This window comes from Ranitomeya variabilis, chromosome 1, assembly GCF_051348905.1.
Source record: "Ranitomeya variabilis isolate aRanVar5 chromosome 1, aRanVar5.hap1, whole genome shotgun sequence".
NCBI classification, from domain to species: Eukaryota; Metazoa; Chordata; class Amphibia; order Anura; family Dendrobatidae; genus Ranitomeya; species Ranitomeya variabilis.
In genome coordinates, this window is record NC_135232.1 from 872,007,866 (window position 1) to 872,030,412 (window position 22,547).

The 22,547-nt window shown below is 46.8% G+C and overlaps 2 protein-coding genes across 2 annotated transcripts in view; both read right to left on the reverse strand.

The window, feature by feature from the left end:
* Window positions 1–16,671, reverse strand: part of EIF4E (eukaryotic translation initiation factor 4E) — a 42,361-nt gene extending 25,690 nt beyond the window's left edge. Inside the window, exon 1 of the mRNA XM_077277454.1 lies at window positions 16,297–16,671. Coding sequence (XP_077133569.1) covers window positions 16,297–16,314 — 18 coding nt within the window. The 5' untranslated portion in view covers window positions 16,315–16,671. The remainder of the gene's footprint in view (window positions 1–16,296) is intronic.
* LOC143793646 (uncharacterized) lies at window positions 1,811–5,867 on the reverse strand. The gene is made up of 3 exons (XM_077280721.1): window positions 5,636–5,867; window positions 4,345–5,541; window positions 1,811–1,815 (listed from the first exon to the last, which is right to left on the reverse strand). Exons 1-3 carry the CDS (start codon window positions 5,865–5,867, stop codon window positions 1,811–1,813), a joined length of 1,434 nt encoding a protein of 477 aa, XP_077136836.1.
* Window positions 16,672–22,547: the final 5,876 nt, after the last annotated feature.

Genomic DNA, 22,547 nt, shown 5'->3' on the forward strand with positions numbered 1-22,547 from the left:
ATTTTTGCAAGCAAATACTCAACGAGCACACATAGCCTTAAGGTACCATTACACTAAGCGACGCTCTAGCGATATAGACAACGATCCGACAAACTAGATCGCTGGAGCGTCGCTGTTAAGTCGCTGTAGAGACGTCAAACACAGCAACTCCAGAACGATGCAGGAGCGATCCAGTGACGTAACGGCGACTCACTTATCGTTCACGCTCCATGTAAAAACATTGCTGACATCGTTGCTTTTGCTGTCAAACACGACGATACACGCCGATCTAGCGACCAAATAAAAGTTCTGGACTTCTAGCTCCGACCAGCGATATAACAGCGGGATCCAGATCGCTGCTGCGTGTCAAACTCAACGAGATCGCTATCCAGGACGCTGCAACGTCACGGATCGTTGTCGTTCTCGTTGGAAAGTTGTTTAGTGTGAAGGTACCTTTACAGTAGAGAATCCCTATTCTTGCCTTCAGGTCACAAGAAGAAATTGCTGAGAAAACTGATGGTTTGGAAGATAAACATCCTTTTGGTCTACTGTTGCAATTGCTGCTTCCTTTCCAGTCAATTTTACAGCTGATGGTTTCCAGCCTAAATTTCTTGTAAATGACAACCTTATTGAGAGGTTTTAGATGTATATACAGTCAAGCTCCAAATTCTATTGAATATGCTATTAAAAAGGACCTCTATCTTACACACACACACAGGCAAAAAAAAAAGTTACATACATGTTTAGCACACAATAATGGTCATTTTAAAAGCATATTCGACATTTTTAGTATTTAGGTTTGGAATAAATAGGGGACACCATGTCTCCCCAAGTTAATATAATGGAGGTGGATGAGCAGCAAAACAGAGGAAGCAGGGAGCCCCTATCTACCTGCAAGCAGGTTAATCACTGGACATGCGGAGAATCAGCAGATTCAGAACCAGTATCAACTGTGGGCTTTGACCCTCGAAAGGGCTCAGTCAGATATCAGACCAAAAATCTACAGATATCTGCGTGAGCCCTAAGAGCCCAGTGGGGGATCTAAATACTGATAGTGGCAAGATTTAATTATTGACAGTCATTAAGCACAGTCTACTGACTTATAGGACATCGGCCTGCCCACCTCCAACCATGCGTCTTTAGTGTCAACCACCTGGCACAAATTTCATCCTGACGGTGCAGGCCCGTTCTCATGTGTGCCCAACATGACGAGACCTGGGGAACTTTAGCAGGGAACATGCTACATGCACCTCACCCAAAAGACCACATCTGGAATTCGGAAGTATAGCGTCTCAGCAGCAATACAGATCCCAAGTTTCCACCCTAATGCCCGTCTAATGACTTTACAGGACAAAATACTGAATTTAGGTGTGCAGTCATGGAGACAACTGGGGAAGCTTCTTCAAAAGAGAGTATCATTCAAAAATGGAGAGCACCAGCAGTGAGAAAGGTGCCTCATATTCCAGACTCAGAGCATACAGTTCAAGCCAACAGTGCATCAAAACAGCTGGTCCAAAGGGTCAATCCAGCAGTAGCCGGGCACTGGTGCACAGGGACCCAAACTGGCCAGACAGAATCAGAGCAGTGCTTATATCCTCTATTGGAAAGAGCTCAGAGACACTGCACAAGTTCATCCACAGCTGATGGGGAACAACTAATGCAGTCTAAACACCAAGCTGCAAGTAATGTTAATCAATTTCTCTTGAGAACAGCAATCATTTTTAACAAGTAAAGTGAAAAGTTACTTGTTTCTCCAAGCACTTTGCAATTCTACCCATTTAAGATTAAAGAGAATTACTATTTTAAAAGAATTGCAAGGCAAAAAAAAAATTCACCCTTAAAAAGAACAGCAAGTCCTCAAAAGATCCAATTAGGCCAGCAAATATTTTCCAACGATATATGCAAGAAAAAAATACCAAACATCTTCTCCAAACTAAAATGATGTCCACTTATTTATAATAAAGATTGGATAAGAATGCCTAAGGCTTCTGCAGCAGTGGAGGAGGCACATTACCAACTAGTGTGGGTCCTAGATTACACTAGGAAAAGTCAAATGTCTTGCTAACTGAATGAATGTACCGTATATACTCGAGTAAAAGCCGACCAGAGTATAAGCTGAGACCCTAATTTTGCCACAAAAAAACTGGGAAAAAGCCAGATTACTCACCGGTAATGCTCTTTTAATGAGTCCACGACAGCACCCCACATGAGAGAGAGGGATCCGCCCCATAGGAACAGGAAACCTACAGAATAAAAGGAGGCGGTCCCCTCTCCTCCTCAGTTTAGTTTACAGAGTACAAAAAGGGAACCGCAAAAGCTTTAGTATTAATTCTTATTCAGCAACATAAATATCTTAAACTCTATACAACCATTATTTGTGAATTTAAAAGGAAGAGCTGTGCATAACTTAGGGAGGGTAGTAAATGGGTGCTGTCGTGGACTCATTAAAAGAGCATTACCGGTGAGTAATCCGGCTTTTTACCCTTCGCCACGACAGCACCCCACATGAGAGATTTTCAGAGATTCATTATTTGGGTGGGATTACTGTATTAAGAACAGCTCTACCAAAGGTTAGATCAGAAGATGTAGATAGATCAAGTCTATAATGGTTGTAAAAGGTAGAAGGTGTAGACCAAGTTGCGGCCTTCCATATTAAATGGATCGGTACATCTGCTTGTTCCGCCCAGGAGGAAGCCATGGCTCGTGTTGAGTGCGCTTTAATACCCGCTGGAGGAATCTCGCCTTTTGATGTATAGGCCAAGCAGGTAGCATCTCTAATCCATCGAGATATGGTAGCTCTCGTGACCCCATGTCCTTTCTTGTGGCCCTGAAAGGAGATAAACAGAGCCCTACTCTCCCTCCATGTCTGACACCTTTCTATATAGGTCAGGATGGCTCTTCTGACATCTAAGGTGTGGAATTTATGCTGTTCTGGAGTTACAGGTGAATCAAAAAAGGAAGGGAGAAATATCTCTTGGGACCTGTGGTAGGTGGACGCTACCTTAGGGAGGTATGAGGGGTCTGGTTTTAGGACTATCCGATCATGGAATATCAGTAAGAAGGGTGGGTCTACTGATAGGGCCTGGATGTCGCTAACCCGTCTAGCTGAGGTTAGGGCTACCAAGAGGGCTACTTTATATGTCAGGATTTTTAAAGGTATTGAATCTAGTGGCTCAAATGGGGAGCTGGTTAAGGCCTCTAGCACTAGATTTAAATCCCACGGAGGTAGACGGGGAATATGGACCGGTTTACTACGTTCACAAAATTTTATGAATCTGGAGATCCACCTATTAGCTGCTATATTGCATCCATATAGGGCTCCTAATGCCGAGACCTGAACTCTTAAGGTGTTTACAGATAACCCCAACTCTCGGCCTTTTTGCAAGAACTCTAGAATAGGTGTGACTGGAACTTGCTTAGTGAACGGTACCGTGTAAAAGTCTAAGAATTTATTCCATACCCTACTATATATCAGGGTGGTAGATCTTTTCCTGCTCAATAAGAGGGTGTTTACTAGTTCTGCTGAGAACCCTCTTGATCTTAGTAGTTGCCTCTCAAATTCCACGCCGTCAAGTGAAGACCTTTCACTTGCGGGTGGAAAAAGGGGCCTTGGGACAGCAGCTTCTTGTCTGATGGGAGAATCCATGGATCGCATAGGCACATGGTCTGGAGACAAGAGAACCATGGTCTTTTCGGCCAGAATGGTGCAATGAGGATTACTCTTGCTTGTTCCCTCCTGATCTTTCTGATCACTAGTGGAATCAGAGACATCGGAGGAAAGGCGTATGCCAGCTGGAACCTCCAAGGATGGTGGAGAGAGTCTAACATATCTGGGTGATCCATGGCGTTCAGGGAAGCGAACCTTCTTACTTGCCGGTTGTCTCTTGTGGCAAATAGGTCGATTTGTGGTATCCCCCATGATTCTGTTATCATACTGAATATGGATCTGTTTAAGGTCCATTCATTCCCCTTGACGTAACTCGTTTCGGCTGAGGTAGTCTGCCCTGATGTTTTCTACACCTCTGATGTGCAGGGCTGTTAGGGATGTTAGATGAGTCTCTGCCAGCTGGAAGATGTCTGCAGCTATGGTCATTAGACTTCCTGACCTTGTACCACCCTGACGGTTCACATATGCCACTGTGGTGGAATTGTAAGAGTAAATTCTTACATTTGCTCCTTGAATCTGCGGAAGAAAGTGATTTAAGGCATATTCTACCGCTTTTAACTCCTTCCAATTGGAGGAATATGACAATTCTGCCTGGTCCCAAGTATCTTGGGCCAGACTGTCTTTCATATGTGCTCCCCACCCAATAGGGCTGGCGTCGGTGGTAATTATTTTAGGTGGGTCTATTATCCATGGCACACCCTCTGAGAGGTGGTCCATGTCTAGCGACCAGGATAGTGATTCTAAGATATCTTTGGAAAGAGTTATTCTGCTTTCTAGATGTCCGTCTTTTCCCTGAGCCGACAATACCTCATACTGTAATTGACGAGTATGAAATTGTGCCCATGGTACAGCAGGGATACATAATGATAATGACCCCAGTAAAGACATGCCCTTCCTTAATGTCATGTAGGGGTTGCGTATTGCGTCTGATACCCTTGATTGTATAGTCAGTTTCTTTGCCTGGGGGAGGAAGCATCTCTGACTTACGGAGTCTAGCTGGATTCCTAGAAATGTCTGGACGGTTTCTGGATTCAGCCGGGATTTTTCGAAGTTGACGATCCAACCTAACTCCTGTAGGGACGAGATCGTATTAGATAGACGAGTTTTACACTGAAGCATAGAGTTTCCCACCACTAGAAAGTCATCTAGGTAGGGTATTATCAAGGTATCTCGTTGACGTAGATGAGCCATCACTTCTAATATCACCTTAGTGAAGATGCGGGGAGCCATAGAAAGCCCAAATGGCATTGCAACATACTGAAAGTGTCGAACCTGTCCTTCCAGGGTGACTGCTACCCTTAGATACTTTTGATGTTCGGCATGTATGGGAAGATGATAATAGGCATCCTTTAAGTCTATTCCGGCCATGACACACCTAGGAAACAAGAGTTTTATGGTTGAACTAATGGATTCCATTTTGAAGGTATGATTACGCAGGAAGGCGTTTAATCTCTTGAGATTTATGATGGTTCTAAATGAACCATCAGGCTTATTGATCAAGAATAAAGGGGAATAGAACCCCTTCCCTTCTTGATCCTGGGGAACTTCTATCAGGACTTTTTTAGACAGAAGAGATAGGATCTCTGATTCCAGAGCCCTTTGTTGGTCTTGACCTTTTGGAGATGTTACTATAAAGGAATCCCAAGGGATTCGGTCAAATTCCAATTTTAGGCCGTATTGTACAATGTCCAGAATCCACTGGCTGGATGTTATTTGTTCCCACCTGGGAAGGAAGAATTTTAATCTGCCGCCCACCTCCTGGTTAGCGGTATTTGCGTTTCGGGTTATGGGACCCGCTAAAAAAGGCACCTTTTTGCTTCGGGTCCTTCGACTCCCATCGCTCCCTTTGTTCGAACGGCTTGTTCCTGGTAAAGGGACGTCTTCTGAAGGCTCTCCTGTAGGATGGAAGATACTGGTTAGGGAAGCCTTTTTTCCTTTCTCCTGCTTTACTCAGGAGTTCATCCAGCGCTTTTCCGAAAAGGAACTCACCCTGGCAGGGGATCGCACAAAGTTTTGCTTTGGCCTGTGCGTCCCCTTTCCAGTTCTTTAGCCAGAGTGCTCGCCGGGCTGTGTTCACTAGGCCGGCTGACCTGGCTGCTAGGCGTAGCGAATCCACAGAGGCATCAGCCAAGAATGCTACTGCTTCTTTGATTAGAGGGAATTTCGGCAGGATTGACTCTCTCGAAGTTCTACCTCTAATCTGCTCCTCCAGTTGCTCCATCCACACTAGTAGTGACCTCGCAGTGCAGGTACTAGATATGGCGGGCCTGAACGCCCCCGTGTTGGCTTCCCACGACCTTTTTAGTAAAGCTTCTGCTTTACGGTCCAGCGGGTCTGTCAGGACTCCTGAATCCTCCACCGGTAAGACCGACTGTTTGGTTGTGGAGGCTACAGCGGCATCAACCTTCGGCACCTTTGACCAGGTATTTAGCTCCTCGTCGCTGAAGGGATAGCGTCTTTTAGAGGATGATGGTAGAAAACCTCTATTTTGCTTATCCCACTCTTTTTTTTACTATTTCTTTAATAGTTTTTATGACGGGGAAGGACCTACGTTTCCTCTGTCCTAACCCCGCGAACATGATGTCCTGAGCCGATTTACTTTCTTTCTCATCTGAGCACCCCATCGTGCTTCTGACAGATTTTATTAAATTGTCCACACTGCTGTTGGGAAGACAAAGTCCCCCTTCAGTCTCGGATGAGCTCGGCTGGGATTCCACTTCACCTGAGGATATACATACATCCTCTGACTGTGAACTGACTGGAGATTTGGACCTACTAAGCTGACGGGTACTGGTGGTACTTGTCTGCGCCAACCCCTGCATTTCTTCCCGGATTATAGCTCTGACATCTGATGGAGTCATTATGTTTTCCTGCCGTAAGGTTTGCATGATACACTCCGAACACAGTTTTTTAACATAATCATCCGGGAGGGGCTGCGTACATAAAGCACATTCCTTGTGCTTGGACTTGTGTGTCCTTTTCTTAGTCTAGAGGAAAGATACAGGAGGAACATATATCAGCATATAGGAAGAGACTCTTTCAAAAACTCACCCAGTGAAGCTGACAGGTACCGGTTCTGGAGGCGGATTTCGTTTGGTGGTAGAACCCTTCTCTGGAGGTCGACCACCACTCTTTGTGCTGCTCCTAGCGCTTCTCTCCTTGCTAGGAGAACGCTGTTGCACTGCGGGCAAGTGCGCATCGTCGGCCAGTGAAGCCATCTTACACACACCGGCCCGACGCTAGCGCTGCATTTTTAAATCTGCCGCCCATTCTCCTGCCTCCCCGGACCAACCCGGAAGTGCTCCAGCGACTTCCGGGTTAGACGCGCCGCTCTCACTCACCATGCGGCGGCTAGGGATATTAAGCCGGCCGCAGCAGCGCGCGCGTCCTCACGGTGCTGGGCGGACCCACGGTGACCAGACCCGGACCGTGGATGCTTGGCCAGACGAGGGGGGAGGCTGCAAGCAGGGGCTCCCCCGCCGCTGCTTCTGGAACCGCAGCCCCTGCCGTTCCCTCAGATACCGACGCAGGCGGGTGCATGGCCCAGGGATCCTCTTCATCTGTAGGTAAGCTGGGTCCCTGTAGGAACAGGAAACCTAAACTGAGGAGGAGAGGGGACCGCCTCCTTTTATTCTGTAGGTTTCCTGTTCCTATGGGGCGGATCCCTCTCTCTCATGTGGGGTGCTGTCGTGGCGAAGGGTAAAACTTAATGACTCGAGTATAAGCCTAGGGTGGAAAATGCAGCAGCTACCGGTAAATTACAAAAATAAAAATAGGTACCAATAAAAGTAAAATTAATTGAGACATCAGTAGGTTAAGTGTTTTTGAATATCCATACTGAATCAGTTGCCCCATATAAAGCTCCATACAGTTCATGATGGGCCCCATAAGATGCTCCATATTAAAATATGCCCCATATAATGCTGCACTAAGCTTAATAATGGCCCCATAAGATGCTCCATAGAGAAATTTGCCCCATATAATGCTGCATAAATGTTGATTATGGCCCCATAAGATGCTCCATAGAGATATTTGCCCCATATGCTGTTGCTGCGATTAAAAAAAAAAAAAAAACCCACCACATACTCACCTCTTGTCGCTCAGGCCCCCAGCACTTGCAATATTCACCTGTCCTCGTTCCACCGCCGGGCGCCACTCCGTCTTCCGCGTTCTCTGCACTGATGTTCAGGCAGAGGGTGCGCACTAACCACGTCATCGCACCCTCTGACCTGAGCGTTACAGCAGAGAACGCGTAAGACGGAGCGGCGCCGGAATGAGGAGAGGTGAATATTGCGCAATGCTGCTCACCCTCCCCATTATACTCACCTGCTCCAAGCGGTCCCTGGCAGCTTCCCTGGTCTTCTCCGGGCACTGACAGCTTCTTCCAGCGTTGAGGGGGTCACCGGTACCGCTCATTACAGTAATGGATATGCGGCTCCACCCCTATGGGAGTGGAGTCATGTCCATATTCATTACTGTAATGAGCGGTACCATGTGACTACTCACCGCTGGAAGAAGCTGTCAGTGCCCAGAGACCATTGGAGATGCAGGGACCACGCCAAAAGCAGGCAAGTATGTCACAGCTGCCGCTCCCCCGCCGACCCTCCTGGGACAATCACTCGAGTATATACGGTAAGTATATATTTAAAAACGAAACAGGCTCATTATATTCTATGGACTCGCTGTGTATACGTCGAATCTGCAGCGACAATGCGACAGTTGCAAAACGAACACACTTTACTATTTCAAAGAAAAGCTAGGGAACCAGCACCGTTAGGCATTGCCACATGATGTGAGCGGGCATGAAGCAGAATTGCCTGGTTGCAAAGCACTGGTAACACAGGAGAACATTAATCCAAAGAAACATTAAAATTAACTAAAGTCCAAATTGAGAAAACTCAGCTTATACTAAAATCGTATTATTCAAAGGCTAATTAAATGAATAAAATTTCTAAGGGTATGTTTCCACGTTCAGGAAACGCTGCGTTTTTGACGCTGCGTTGAGCCGCAGCGTCAAAAACGTAGCGTCCAGATGTTACAGCATAGTGGAGGGGATTTCATGAAATCCCGTCTCCACTATGCAGTAAAAGACGCATGCGGCACACCCACGAAAACGCACATGCGGCACGTCTTTTAAGAACGCAGCATGTCCTTGCATTACTGAAACAACGCAAGGACAACGCAGGTGACCTGCCAGTGACCTCAGGTGCAGATTTGGTCAGGATTTTACCTGCATAAAATCCTGACCAAATCCTGAGGCAATCCTGAATGTGGACACATACCCTAATGCTGGGATCTGTCCAATCAGTAGGCCAACTAACCTGGTAGCAAAAACAGGAACCATTGGGAATGTACGCTTCCCAATTATCAACCAAAATCAGCAGCAGGAAGTCCAAAATTAGAAGAAAGCCTGGACTTTCTCTTTATGCTCAATTTGTCTGAAGGTGGAGACCGTAACGCCAGAGCTGATTGGGCACCAGTGACGACCGCACGAGAGCCCTGGGAGGCGCAGTGCCGATACCACGGGGAAGCAAGTGTAGGCTTTATTTTAAATCGGGACCAGCGAGGGGAATGAGTAGGGGTGTCCTAATAGATGGCAATCCCTTTCAGATATTTTGTCCTCCCACTGGTCACAGAGTGCAAAACACTGAGGGCCCTTTGTTCAAATCTACTTGTTCTTCTATAAAGACTGCAAATTACAAACTACTCATGGATAAGTGGCGCTGACAACAAACAGCCAGCTATTTAGATGGCTAAATGAAATATTAGATGTAAAAGTAAGGGGGAACAGTTAAATGGCGGCCCTACCATCCCAGTTGTGTCTATACAAGCCCTATCAAAATGTGCCAAAAAATGGCAGATTCCTAAAATCACCGTATGCACAGAGTACAGCGCTTGGTTATTTCTGGTAGTCATTAAGACAATGAATGGAAGGAGGGAAGGCAGAGCACGAGCTCCCGCATTTCACTCAAGCTGAGGCTCTGTGGGACCTAGTCATTGTCCTCGGGATTCCTGTGTGGCTCTTAGCTCAAGCCCAAGTGATCAGCAAAATATCTCCTATTTATAGTACATAAAGGGGTATTCCCAAAATGGTATTCTTTCAACCATTGTGTGATTTTTTTTTTTTTTACTTAAAAGGGGTATTCCCATCTCCAAGACCCTATGCCAATATATAGCAGGTGTAACGGAGGCATCCATCTTAGAAATGAACATTACATCCATTTTCTGTATAAAGTACTAACGATAGTTTTAGGTTTGAATTTCTGAAGATACATTTTCAGCATGCACTAACCTTCAGAGTATTTCTGAACATTATGGTTTAGTCTGAAGGTTTCTATTTGTAGCCTTGAAGCTTGCTACAGAGCAGGCATGCACAACCTAGCTCACAGACAAGGTTTGAGACACCACCCATGGCAGTGCGCACACCTCTTTAATAAGATACTTGAAATGTCAGCCTATAACACATTAATTAGAAATGAATAATCAACTACGTAAAGGATTGAATTATTGACCAATCAGTAGTAAGATGTTGCTACAAAGCAATGAGATGCTTGAATTTTTGTATTGTCCATAAAGATAATGTATAAATATGTATTAACATCTCTAATAAACAGGGAATCTTGTTATTCTGAAAATTGGCCTCTGACTTAATCCCTTCCGTTGACTACATTCATCACGAGGCTGATCCCTGAACGGCTGGGGATCATAGTTGCCGTGACATGTAATAATATTAGCAAATGCCTATTAGAAATGTAGTGTAGTTCTCCTGATTTGTTAAGCCGCTTACCGCATGTGCAGGGCATTGTAATAGCTTAGGTATCCATGGTTACGACCACTTAGTGACTAATGTTAGTGGTCGTAACCATGGATACCCAAGCTACTGCAATGCCCTGTACATGGTTTAAGCAACGTAGCGAATCAGAAGAACTATGCCACCTTTCTAACGGGAGGCATTTCCTAATATTCTTACATCTACTACATATTAGGATAGGATCTTGGAGATGGGAATAGCCCTTTAAATAAAACGTTCTCTTTCTCGTGATGAGTATAATATATATCTACAAGTCTGATTAGATGTACATTTAACCCCTTTGTGACAGATCAATTTTCATTTTCACAATGGTTTGTCCTTCTTCCAAGAGCCATAACTTTGTTTTTCACTGACACTCTTTTTGCAGGACCTTAGGTACCCATGGTTACATCCACTGATAAAGTGACAGCTAGTTGCTACTGGTTGTAACCATGGATACCTAAAGGTCCTGCACATGAGGAAAGACCGTGAATCAGACAAACTACTACATTTCTAACTGTCTGTAAATGCCAACATTATTATACCTACTACATATTGGGATAGGATCTTGGGAGATTGGGATATCCCTTTAATGCTGAGATATACAGGAAGATACTTATCCATTATGTAATACAATCATGGAGGCAGCCGATTGGCTCAAAATTTAATTTGCAGTGGGAGAACGACTCCAAACATGCAGCCAATGTCATTAAGAACCATCTTCAGTGTAAAGAAGAACAATGAGTGCTGGAAACGATAAGATTGCATCCACAGCGCCCTGATCTCAGCATCGCGTCTGTGAGGGGTTTAATGACTAGGCAAAAGATCTGTGGTTTGTTCTCCAATATAGGTTTGTGACAACCTCTGTGCCAAACTCCTTCAGAAACTGAGTATCTAGAAGATCAATGCTGTCAAGGCGGCAAAGGGCACTCACCAAATATTGTTTGGACTCACATTTCTCTTTTGTTCATTCACTTTGTATTTTAGTAATTGATAAAAATCAACTAATAAGGCCCAGTCACCTTGCGATCTTGCCAACGTTTGCTTGTCACATCAGGATTTGCGTCCAAATCCCCCCCTCAGCCAAACGGGATTTGGGCCATTGACTATGATGGTGCCAACAGTCAACCTATGTGCAGACGTATACATAAAAAAGATGAACATCAGCGCACGCGTTGACTGTCGGCACAATCAGTCGATGACCCCTTCAGAGCATCATATGCCCGAATCCCGTTTAGCCGGGAGTCCGGATGCAAGCCCCGACATGACCAATGAGTGTGGGCAAGATAGCAATATGAAAGCACCCTAGCAGTTCTATATTTCAAATCATTCTTACTTTTCAGATTTTTTTTCCACACCTGCCTAAAACTTTTGCTAATTACTTAATGTACTAAAAAAAAAAAAAAAAAAGGGAAAAAAATAAAATAAAAGATGAACCAGTAAGTTGATTCTTCAAGTTTGTAGCATTACAAAATAATAAAGTTTATATAGTTTTTTTTATTGATATTCGGTACTGAAACTAATTTTGTGTTGACATTTTGTAGGACAACTCAATTTTCCATCGACCGTTTTTATTGGTAACATTTTGGGGTACAAAAGGCTAAGAAATTGAATAAAAAAAAGCTCTCGCTTCTTGGCAAGCAAGGTGGTAAAAAAAAAAGAACATTTTGATGTTATTTTTTTCATCTTTTTACTGCATTTAACAAATGGGTCAAATAATTTTATATTTTGCACTTTTATGTATGTAAAATATCAGATGTACTTTATTTTCAGATTGAGAAAGGCGGCTACTTTAACCTTTAGGCTTAATTTAGGTTTCTTATATTTTAGCCTTGCAAGGGCGCTAGTACCTAGAATTGTTTGGTCACTTACACAATTTACTGCAACAGTTCAATGATGTGACATATGGTGAAAACCTCACTCCCATTAGGCTCAGTCTGAATGGGGCTTCATGGGAAAATGAAGATGGCAGCCACAAGACCCTTCAGTGGACCCCCAGGTGCCATGCTAACCCACAAGCAGTGCGTGATCAGGAATAAAGGCACCACCCTTACCAAATGCCACTGTAAGCAATTTTCACAGCGGCATTTCAGTGGTTGAATAAAAGTGGTGTTGGAGACGGCTGTACAACAACTTCTGATCCAACTTTATACAAGTGCGCATGACAAAACGGGAGTGTCAGGAAGGGGTTAAAAGTTGTGCCATGGTTAAATATGTAACGGCCATGTGTGATCAGGAAAGACAGTGTACTATAATTGCCATTTTAAATTTCCAATTCCCTCTCAAGATGTCCCCTATGAGGTTTCCCAGTTGGTGGCACATAGCCGAGCCCCATCATTGGGTGCCCCATAACACCAGCTGTGAACGATCCTGTTATACGGCGCATTAGGCCGAGCTCACACTGCCGCTCAGACATCACACATGAAGCCAAGCTCACACTGCCGCTCAGACATCACACATGAGGCCGAGCTCACACTGCCGCTCAGACATTGCACATGAGGGCGAGCTCACACTGCCGCTCAGACATTACACATGAGGCCGAGCTCACACTGCCGCTCAGACATTGCACATGAGGGCGAGCTCACACTGCCGCTCAGACATTACACATGAGGGCGAGCTCACACTGCCGCTCAGACATTACACATGAGGGCGAGCTCACACTGCCGCTCAGACATCACACATGAAGCCAAGCTCACACTGCCGCTCAGACATCACACATGAGGCCGAGCTCACACTGCCGCTCAGACATTGCACATGAGGGCGAGCTCACACTGCCGCTCAGACATTACACATGAGGCCGAGCTCACACTGCCGCTCAGACATCACACATGAAGCCAAGCTCACACTGCCGCTCAGACATCACACATGAGGCCGAGCTCACACTGCCGCTCAGACATTACACATGAAGCCAAGCTCACACTGCCGCTCAGACATTGCACATGATGGCGAGCTCACACTGCCGCTCAGACATTACACATGAGGCCGAGCTCACACTGCCGCTCAGACATTACAATTTGAACAGAATATTAACTACAGATCTATTGCATAACTGAAGAAAAACAGAAGGAGGACCCCATAGCTTATTATGCGTTTTCTCCTGTTCCGTTATGTTTTTTTTTTTTTTTAAACTTCCTCTACTTCCATTTGCATTAATTATGAAATAGATCCACTGTTGACATTACTCCGTTGGTCCAGACAGACGTATGAAGAAGACGGCCTTCTTAGGCCGGGTGCCCATGATCTGAACCGATCAGTGCTTTGGACAGTGCATGTTCGCTACATCCAAAGCGCTGCAGTCTATGTAACGCAGGTAAATCCGCATGTGTTCCCTGGACCGTGTGTATTCACAGTGTTCCATACATTCTATTGATGCAATTTCTCTCCGCAAGAGAAGCCGACATGCTGCGGTTCAGAAAGACGTGCCGCATGTACGTCTCCGTAGGTGAGCTGCAGGCGTCTGTGGACGCATAGTGGACATTGGATTTCTTGAACTCCCATCCACTATGCTGTAACATCTGGACGCTGTGGGTTTGACCCTGCATGAATGCGCAGCGTCCAACCCGCAGCAATTCCTAATCGTGGTCACATACCCTAAAGTGTCGTCACCTCACTGGCACGAGATACATTAGGTGGGCGTTCTGAGAGACGGAAAACTAGACACTACTGACGGTGACAACCCCCAGCATGCTGAACCCCAAAGCTGGATCTCAGCATAGCCCGATCGCTAAGAACGTTCCCCATCACTCTGGATATGTTGCAATACACGACAGACTATTCAATAGCATCCGGAATAATAAAGCTGGTTGGATCGGAGGTGAATATCTGTACTACCTAAACCTAGGGAAGAAGTGATAGCACTATTACTAACTGTCCGGCTGCCACGTCACTCATCTATGACATTACCATTCCCTGGCGCTGCATACGCTTGTGAGCACAATATTAGTACACGGGGCGAGCCTACAGCAGGATCACAGTACTGAGAGGATCACTACCTACATTTTCTCTTTATTGTACAGGTAAGGAGCAACCTAATGTGACAACATATTCCCGCAGCGGTGGATGGGGCGACAGCTGAGCGGCCACCTGATTTATCTATGGAGGTTACTGTAGTTCAGGGAACTCTTCTGTAATGTCACACAGTGGAAGAGTTCATCTTGCAAGTCTTTATCTACAAGGGTTACTGTGTGTACCGGGGGCAGAAGAGATGCACTGATCAGTCCCGCACACCTACGTATAGCAGCGGTTCCGGCATGGGAGAGCCGCTACACTGCTTAAAGGGAACCTGTCACCCCCAAAATGGAAGGTGAGCTAGTCCCACCGGCATCAGGGGCTTATCTACAGCATTCTGTAATGCGGTAGATAAGCCCCCGATGTAACCTGAAAGATGAGAAAAAGAGGTTAGATTATACTCACCAAGGGGCGGTCCCGCTGCGGTGGGCGTCGCGGTCCGGGGCCTCCCATCTTCATAGGATGACGTCCTCTTCTTGTCTTCACACTCCGATGCAGGCGTACTTTGTCTGTCCTGTTGAGGGCAGAGTAAAGTACTGCAGTGCGCAGGCTCCGGGAAAGGTCAGAGAGGCCCAGCGCCTGCGCACTGCAGTACTTTACTCTGCCCTCAACAGGGTAGACAAAGTACGCCTGCGCCGGAGCGTGAAGACAAGAAGAGGACGTCATCGTAAGAAGATGGGAGGCCCCGGACCGGACCACGACGCCCACCGCATCGGACCGCCCCTGGGTGAGTATAATCTAACCTCTTTTTCTCATCTTTCAGGTTACATCGGGGGCTTATCTACAGTACTACAGAATGCTGTAGATAAGCCTCTGATGCTGGTGGGCTTAGCTCACCCTCGATTTTGGGGGTGACAGGTTCCCTTTAACCCCTTACAGTCAACAGCCCTGGGGTATCTAGGGCTTCAGTCCGAGGTCTCCCTTCATCACTAGCCCCAACTCCCCTGAAAAAAAAATACTCCATTCATATGAAGAGGAAAAAAGTTTGCAAATGAATGAAATTACAAGAAAAAAAAAACAAATTGTTGTTAGAAAAACACATACCAATAAAAGTTTTGATGGATTATTAAAATATCACAGCAATCCTCACCTGTCACCCTCATGGACCCAGTGCCGTGGCCAGACAGGATGCAGAAGCCTGTGATTGGCTGCAGCGGTTCACAGGCTTCGGTGGGCTTGTGACATCAGAACTGTGCAGCCCTCGCCTCTGGAGCGATGGGGTGACGGGCGGCGAGGGCTTATAGGCAGCCATGGCTCAGGCTTGCCCCCCTGAACATGCGCCATTTACAGCCATTTCATATCAAAAAGACAACGTGCCTTTTTTTTTTTTTTTACTAAAGGAAAAAAAGTTGCAGTTTTTACAGCGGCGCCCGGGGCTGTACCGGGACTATGGACGGTCACAGATGCGGCTGACAGCCCACCATGGCTGCTGACAGCCCACCATGGCTGCTGCCTCCCCGGCTGTCAGCTGCAGCCACCTCCATATGTATGTGGCCGGCTATGGAGGCCGCCGCACATGTCGCTGGGCCCGAGCCGCCGCCTGGGTGTGAGCGGGCTCTCCTCGCCTCCCGCCCCCCACGCCGACCCCTCCGCCGCACACAGCGCACAACACACGGCGCGCCGGCCGGAGGAGCGCGGTGCCGGCACAGCACACAAGCCGCCTGCTCCTCCGCTCAGAGACACGCTGCTCCGGGCTCCTCCTCCCGGCTCCCCGCCGCTCTCCCCTCCCGGCGAGCAGACACTACCGCCGGCGGCCCGTGCCCCTCCTCAGAGAGCCATCGGCACCGCCAGTATGCCCCCACAGCCACACGGCGCTTTATGGGCTCGTTATGCTGCTCACGGGTCCACTCACCGGTTCCACGGTCGCCATTTTAGGTAGATGTGACTGCACAGCAGCCGCTGGCAGGGAAGAAGAGAAGACGACAAAAAAAAATATATTCAAACCCGGTTGGTTTGGGGCGTGTCACGTGACGTCCGGCAGCTCCTGAGCTTGCGCAGTCCCACCCCATTGCATGCTGGGAACGGTAGTTCAGCCGCGTCTTGTGGAAGTGAGAGGAAGTCCTGCGAGTCCTGCTGACGTCAGAGGGGAGGGAGAGTTGGCGGCTGGTGAAGGGCACAAGGGTGGCGTCCTGCAAATAGTCCCAGTACCCGACAGTGCCAGCTTGTGTCCTAGTGTAGAGTCCGTAGGGCTAGTGTGTACACCGGGGTGTGAGCGGCCACTGTATGTGCTGGATACACTACTAGGCAGGTGCTTTTAACCCTCTGATAACCAGGCAATGTGTTTCCATTATTGTGCTTTTGTTTTTTTCCCAGAGCTTTTTTTGTATTTTCCCGCTGAAGTTGACACCCAAGTGCTCCTTTATCGCGGGACACCTTGTATTAACAACGACGTTAATTTTACCTATAGTGCATACCTCCCAACTTTTGAAGATGGGAAAGAGGGACAAAGTTTGCGGCGCGCAACGCGCGTCACGGCAAATTTTAGGCCACGCCTCTGACCACACCCATTCATAATTAGTCACACCCATATCCACGTCCCAACCACACCCATTTAGCACTGCTGATCACACTGTTTCATAAAGAATAATTATAAACAAAAAAATATGGCCACACAGTGCTCCATACTGTATAATGACCCCACATGATGCTCAATACTGTATAATGACCACACATGATGCTCCATACTGTATAATGACCCCACATGATGCTCCATACTGTATGATGGCCACACAGTGCTCCATACTGTATAATGGCCACACAGTGCTCCATACTGTATAATGGCCACACATGATGCTCGATACTGTATAATGGCCACACATGATGCTCCATAGTGTATAATGGCCACACATGATGCTCCATAATGTATAATGGTCACACAGTGCTCCATACTGTATAATGGCCACACAGTGCTCCATACTGTATAATGGCCACACACAGTGCTCCATACTGTATAATAGCCACACATGATGCTTCATACTGTATAATGGCCACACATGATGCTCCATAGTGTATAATGGCCACACATGATGCTCCATACTGTAAAATGGCCACACACAGTGCTCCATACTGTATAATGGCCACACACAGTGCTCCATACTGTATAATGACCACACATGATGCTCGATACTGTATAATGGCCACACATGATGCTCCATAGTGTATAATGGCCACACATGATGCTCCATAATGTATAATGGTCACACAGTGCTCCATACTGTATAATGGCCACACACAGTGCTCCATACTGTATAATGGCCACACACAGTGCTCCATACTGTATAATTGCCACACATGATGCTCGATACTGTATAATGGCCACACATGATGCTCCATAGTGTATAATGGCCACACATGATGCTCCATAATGTATAATGGTCACACAGTGCTCCATACTGTATAATGGCCACACAGTGCTCCATACTGTATAATGGTCACACATAGTGCTCCATACTGTATAACGGCCACACACAGTTCTCCATACTGTATAATGATCCCACATGATGCTCAATACTGTATAATGGCCACACATGATGCTCCATACTGTATAATGGCCACACAGTGCTCCATACTGTATAATGGCCACACACAGTGCTCCATACTGTATAATGGCCACACAGTGCTCCATACTGTATAATGGCCACACATGATGCTCAATACTGTATAATATGCATGGCTCATATTCCCCCCCCCGTATGCATGGCTCATATTCCCCCCCCCCGAATGCAAGGCTCATATTCCCCCCTGAATGCATGGCTCATATTCCCCCCTGAATGCATGGCTTATCTCTCCACCCCCCCGCTCCCGCTCCTGCTCCCATCTTGCATGGCGCGCCGGCTGTCCTCCTTCATCCCCCCATCCCCCGTCCCTCATACTCACCTGTCCCTCATACTCACCTGTCTCACATTGCGCGGCCGCGCCGACATCCCCCTCACTCTGTCCTGTCTCCCGGCGCAGCACCTTGCGTGAGCGGTCACGTGATACCGCTCATTAAGGTAATGAATATGCGCATATTCATGACCTTAATGAGCGGTACCACATGACCCCTCATTCAGGACGAGCTGTGTACGCCGAGACCAGGCATCGCTGGAGCAAGGTGAGGTGAGTATCGTCTTCAAGGATGGGGGGCGGGATCAGAGCGTCCCGTGCTGGACAGCGGGGCGAAGCAACAAAACCCATATCCACGTCCCAACCACACCCATTTAGCACTGCTGATCACACTGTTTCATAAAGAATAATTATAAACAAAAAAATATGGCCACACAGTGCTCCATACTGTATAATGACCCCACATGATGCTCCATACTGTAAAATGGCCACACACAGTGCTCCATACTGTATAATGGCCACACACAGTGCTCCATACTGTATAATGGCCACACATGATGCTCGATACTGTATAATGGCCACACATGATGCTCCATAGTGTATAATGGCCACACATGATGCTCCATAATGTATAATGGTCACACAGTGCTCCATACTGTATAATGGCCACACACAGTGCTCCATACTGTATAATGGCCACACACAGTGCTCCATACTGTATAATGGCCACACATGATGCTCGATACTGTATAATGGCCACAAATGATGCTCCATAGTGTATAATGGCCACACATGATGCTCCATAATGTATAATGGTCACACAGTGCTCCATACTGTATAATGGCCACACAGTGCTCCATACTGTATAATGGTCACACATAGTGCTCCATACTGTATAACGGCCACACACAGTTCTCCATACTGTATAATGATCCCACATGATGCTCAATACTGTATAATGGCCACACATGATGCTCCATACTGTATAATGGCCACACAGTGCTCCATACTGTATAATGGCCACACACAGTGCTCCATACTGTATAATGGCCACACAGTGCTCCATACTGTATAATGGCCACACACAGTGCTCCATACTGTATAATGGCCACACATGATGCTCAATACTGTATAATGGCCACACACAGTGCTCCATACTGTATAATGGCCACACACAGTGCTCCATACTGTATAATGGCCACACAAGATGCTCAATACTGTATAATGGCCACACATGATGCTCCATAGTGTATAATGGCCACACATGATGCTCCATACTGTATAATGGCCACACATGATGCTCAATACTGTATAATGGCCACACATGATGCTCCATAGTGTATAATGGCCACACATGATGCTCTATAATGTATAATGGTCACACAGGGCTCCATACTGTATAATGGCCACACAGTGCTCCATACTGTATAACGGCCACACACAGTTCTCCATACTGTATAATGATCCCACATGATGCTCAATACTGTATAATGGCCACACATGATGCTCCATACTGTATAATGACCACACATGATGCTCCATACTGTATAATGGCCATTGGCCACACATGATGCTCCATACTGTATAACGGCCACACATGATGATCCATACTGTATAACGACCACACATGATGCTCAATACTGCATAATGGCCACACAGTTCTCCATACTGTATAATGATCCCACATGATCCCCCTCACTCCTGTATGCATGGCTCATATTCCCCCCCCCCCCGTATGCATGGCTCATCTCCCTCCCATCCCATATACATGGCTCATATCCCCCCCTCCTGTATGCATGGCTCATATCCCCCCTCCTGTATGCATGGCTCATATCCCCCCCCCGAATGCATGGCTCATATTCCCCCCCCTGAATGCATGGCTCATATTCCCCCCCCCCTGAATGCATGGCTCATATTCCCCCCCCCCCTGAATGCATGGGTCATATTCCCCCCCTCCCCCTGAATGCATGGCTCATAGTCTCCCCCCTGTATGCATGGCTCATATTTCCCCCCCCCTGAATGCAAGGCTCATATCCCCCCCTGTATGCATGGCTCATATTCCCCCCCTGTATGCATGGCTCATATTCCCCCCCCCCCCTGAATGCAAGGCTCATATCCCCCCCCTGAATGCAAGGCTCATATTCCCCTCCTGTATGCATGGCTCATATTCCCCCCCCCCCTGTATGCATGGCTCATATTCCCCCCCCCGAATGCAAGGCTCATATTCCCCCCTGAATGCATGGCTCATATTCCCCCCTGAATGCATGGCTTATCTCTCCACCCCCCCGCTCCCGCTCCTGCTCCCATCTTGCATGGCGCGCCGGCTGTCCTCCTTCATCCCCCCATCCCCCGTCCCTCATACTCACTTGTCCCTCATACTCACCTGTCTCACATCGCGCGGCCGCGCCGACATCCCCCTCGCCCTGTCCTGACTCCCGGCGCAGCACCTTGCGTGAGCGGTCACGTGATACCGCTAATTAAGGTAATGAATATGCACATATTCATGACCTTAATGAGCGGTACCACGTGACCCCTCATTCAGGACGAGCTGTGTACGCCGAGACCAGGCATCGCTGGAGCAAGGTGAGGTGAGTATCGTCTTCAAGGAGGGGGGGCGGGATCAGAGCGTCCCGAGCTGGACAGCGGGGCGAAGCAACAAAACCGGGACAGTCCCGCATAATGAGGGACGGTTGGGAGCTATGTATAGCGTGCTGTAAAAAGAAAAGAACACTCCGTACGGGGGCAATGACAAGAATAAGCGCAATTGTGTCATTGATGTTTGGGGTTTATGGCGTCCATTACCTGGGGCATGTTCTGGGTCAGTACACTCTGGCGATACCAAACTGGTATATACATAAATGATGTATCTGAGGCCCAGAACTTTTATTTTTTTGTTCAAGGTCTTGATCTCTGCGTGCTGAGCTGTAGTTTGTATCGGAACCATTTACAAAGTTTTGAATGGTTCCTATAGTTTTTTTTGAGGGTAAGATGAGTGGGAGATATGGCAATTCTGGGGGTTTGATTTCATGTTTGCGTTAGGAAAAGGGTAGTCTGAGCTTCATGGAAGTGCAAAGATCTGACTACATAGAAACCCTCGCAGAGCTGTAGGAGAGATCAGTGCAACATAGGGTCTTATCCGAGGAGTATGGCAGGCGATAAAATCAAATTTACACTCACCTTGTATGAGTATCTATAAAGCAAGTAATAAAGCACGTCAGCTGCAGCAGATCCATGGGTCAGTGATTGACCAAACCATATCCAGGTAAGAAAGAGAGGTTTGTGGATGATCTCCACTTTTGCTGATCAATGATGAGACGTATATCCCAGATTCTCAAATGGATACTTGTGGTCTTTCCTGATGAAGAAGTCTTTTGAAACGCGTAGAATAAACCATTATCCATTTGACAATCTGGGATATACAGTTACGTCCATATACCTCAGGTAGGCAAGCGTAGGACCTGATATACGAGAGATGCCGTAAAGGGGCTATCAGGTACACATAAAATTGGCCATTTTTATGCGCTAAACGCTCTCATTTTTCATATTTCTAGTGCAGTATTGCAGTTCAGTTTTCATGTTTCATGTTTGCATGTCTTAGCGCTGCAGTGTGCTGCCTTTTTTTACTTGTATACCAGGGTATAACAGCACGGTGGCTCAGTGGTTAGCACTATTTCTTTGCAGCGCTGGGGTCCAGGGTCTAGATCCCACCAAGGACAGCCACAAGATGTTTGTATGTTCTCCGTTTGTTTCCTCCCACACTCCAAAGATATAATGATAGGAAATTTAGATTTGGTATTTCAATGGGGACAGTGATAATGTCTGTAAAGTGGAATATGATGACGCTATATATGTAAGCATAATAACTAGGGAACACCCCACAAGACCTGTTATTTGGCGATGTTCTCACCCTGTGGATTATCTATCTCAATTTGCCCCTTGTCCACATAACTAAGGTTCTTAGGGTACTGTCACACAGTCACACTTTGATCGCTATGACGGTACGATTCGTGACGTTCTAGCGATATCCATACGATATCGCAGTGTCTGACACGCAGCAGCGATCAGGGATCCTGCTGAGAATCGTACGTCGTAGCAGATCGTATGGAACTTTCTTTCGTCGCTTGATCACCCGCTGACATCGCTGGATCGTTGTGTGTGACAGCGATCCAGCGATGTGTTCGCTTGTAACCAGGGTAAACATCGGGTAACTAAGCGCAGGGCCGCGCTTAGTAACCCGATGTTTACCGTGGTTACCAGCGTAAACGTAAAAAAAACAAA

Excerpts from the sequence above, each read along its gene's own strand:
- LOC143793646 (XM_077280721.1), bottom strand. The coding sequence starts at position 5,867 with ATGGAGCAACTGGAGGAGCAGATTAGAGGTAGAACTTCGAGAGAGTCA. Across the intron at positions 5,542-5,635 it reads TTGTGCGATCCCCTGCCAGG|GAGAGCCTTCAGAAGACGTC; the intron begins GTGAGTTCCTTT and ends TCCATCCTACAG.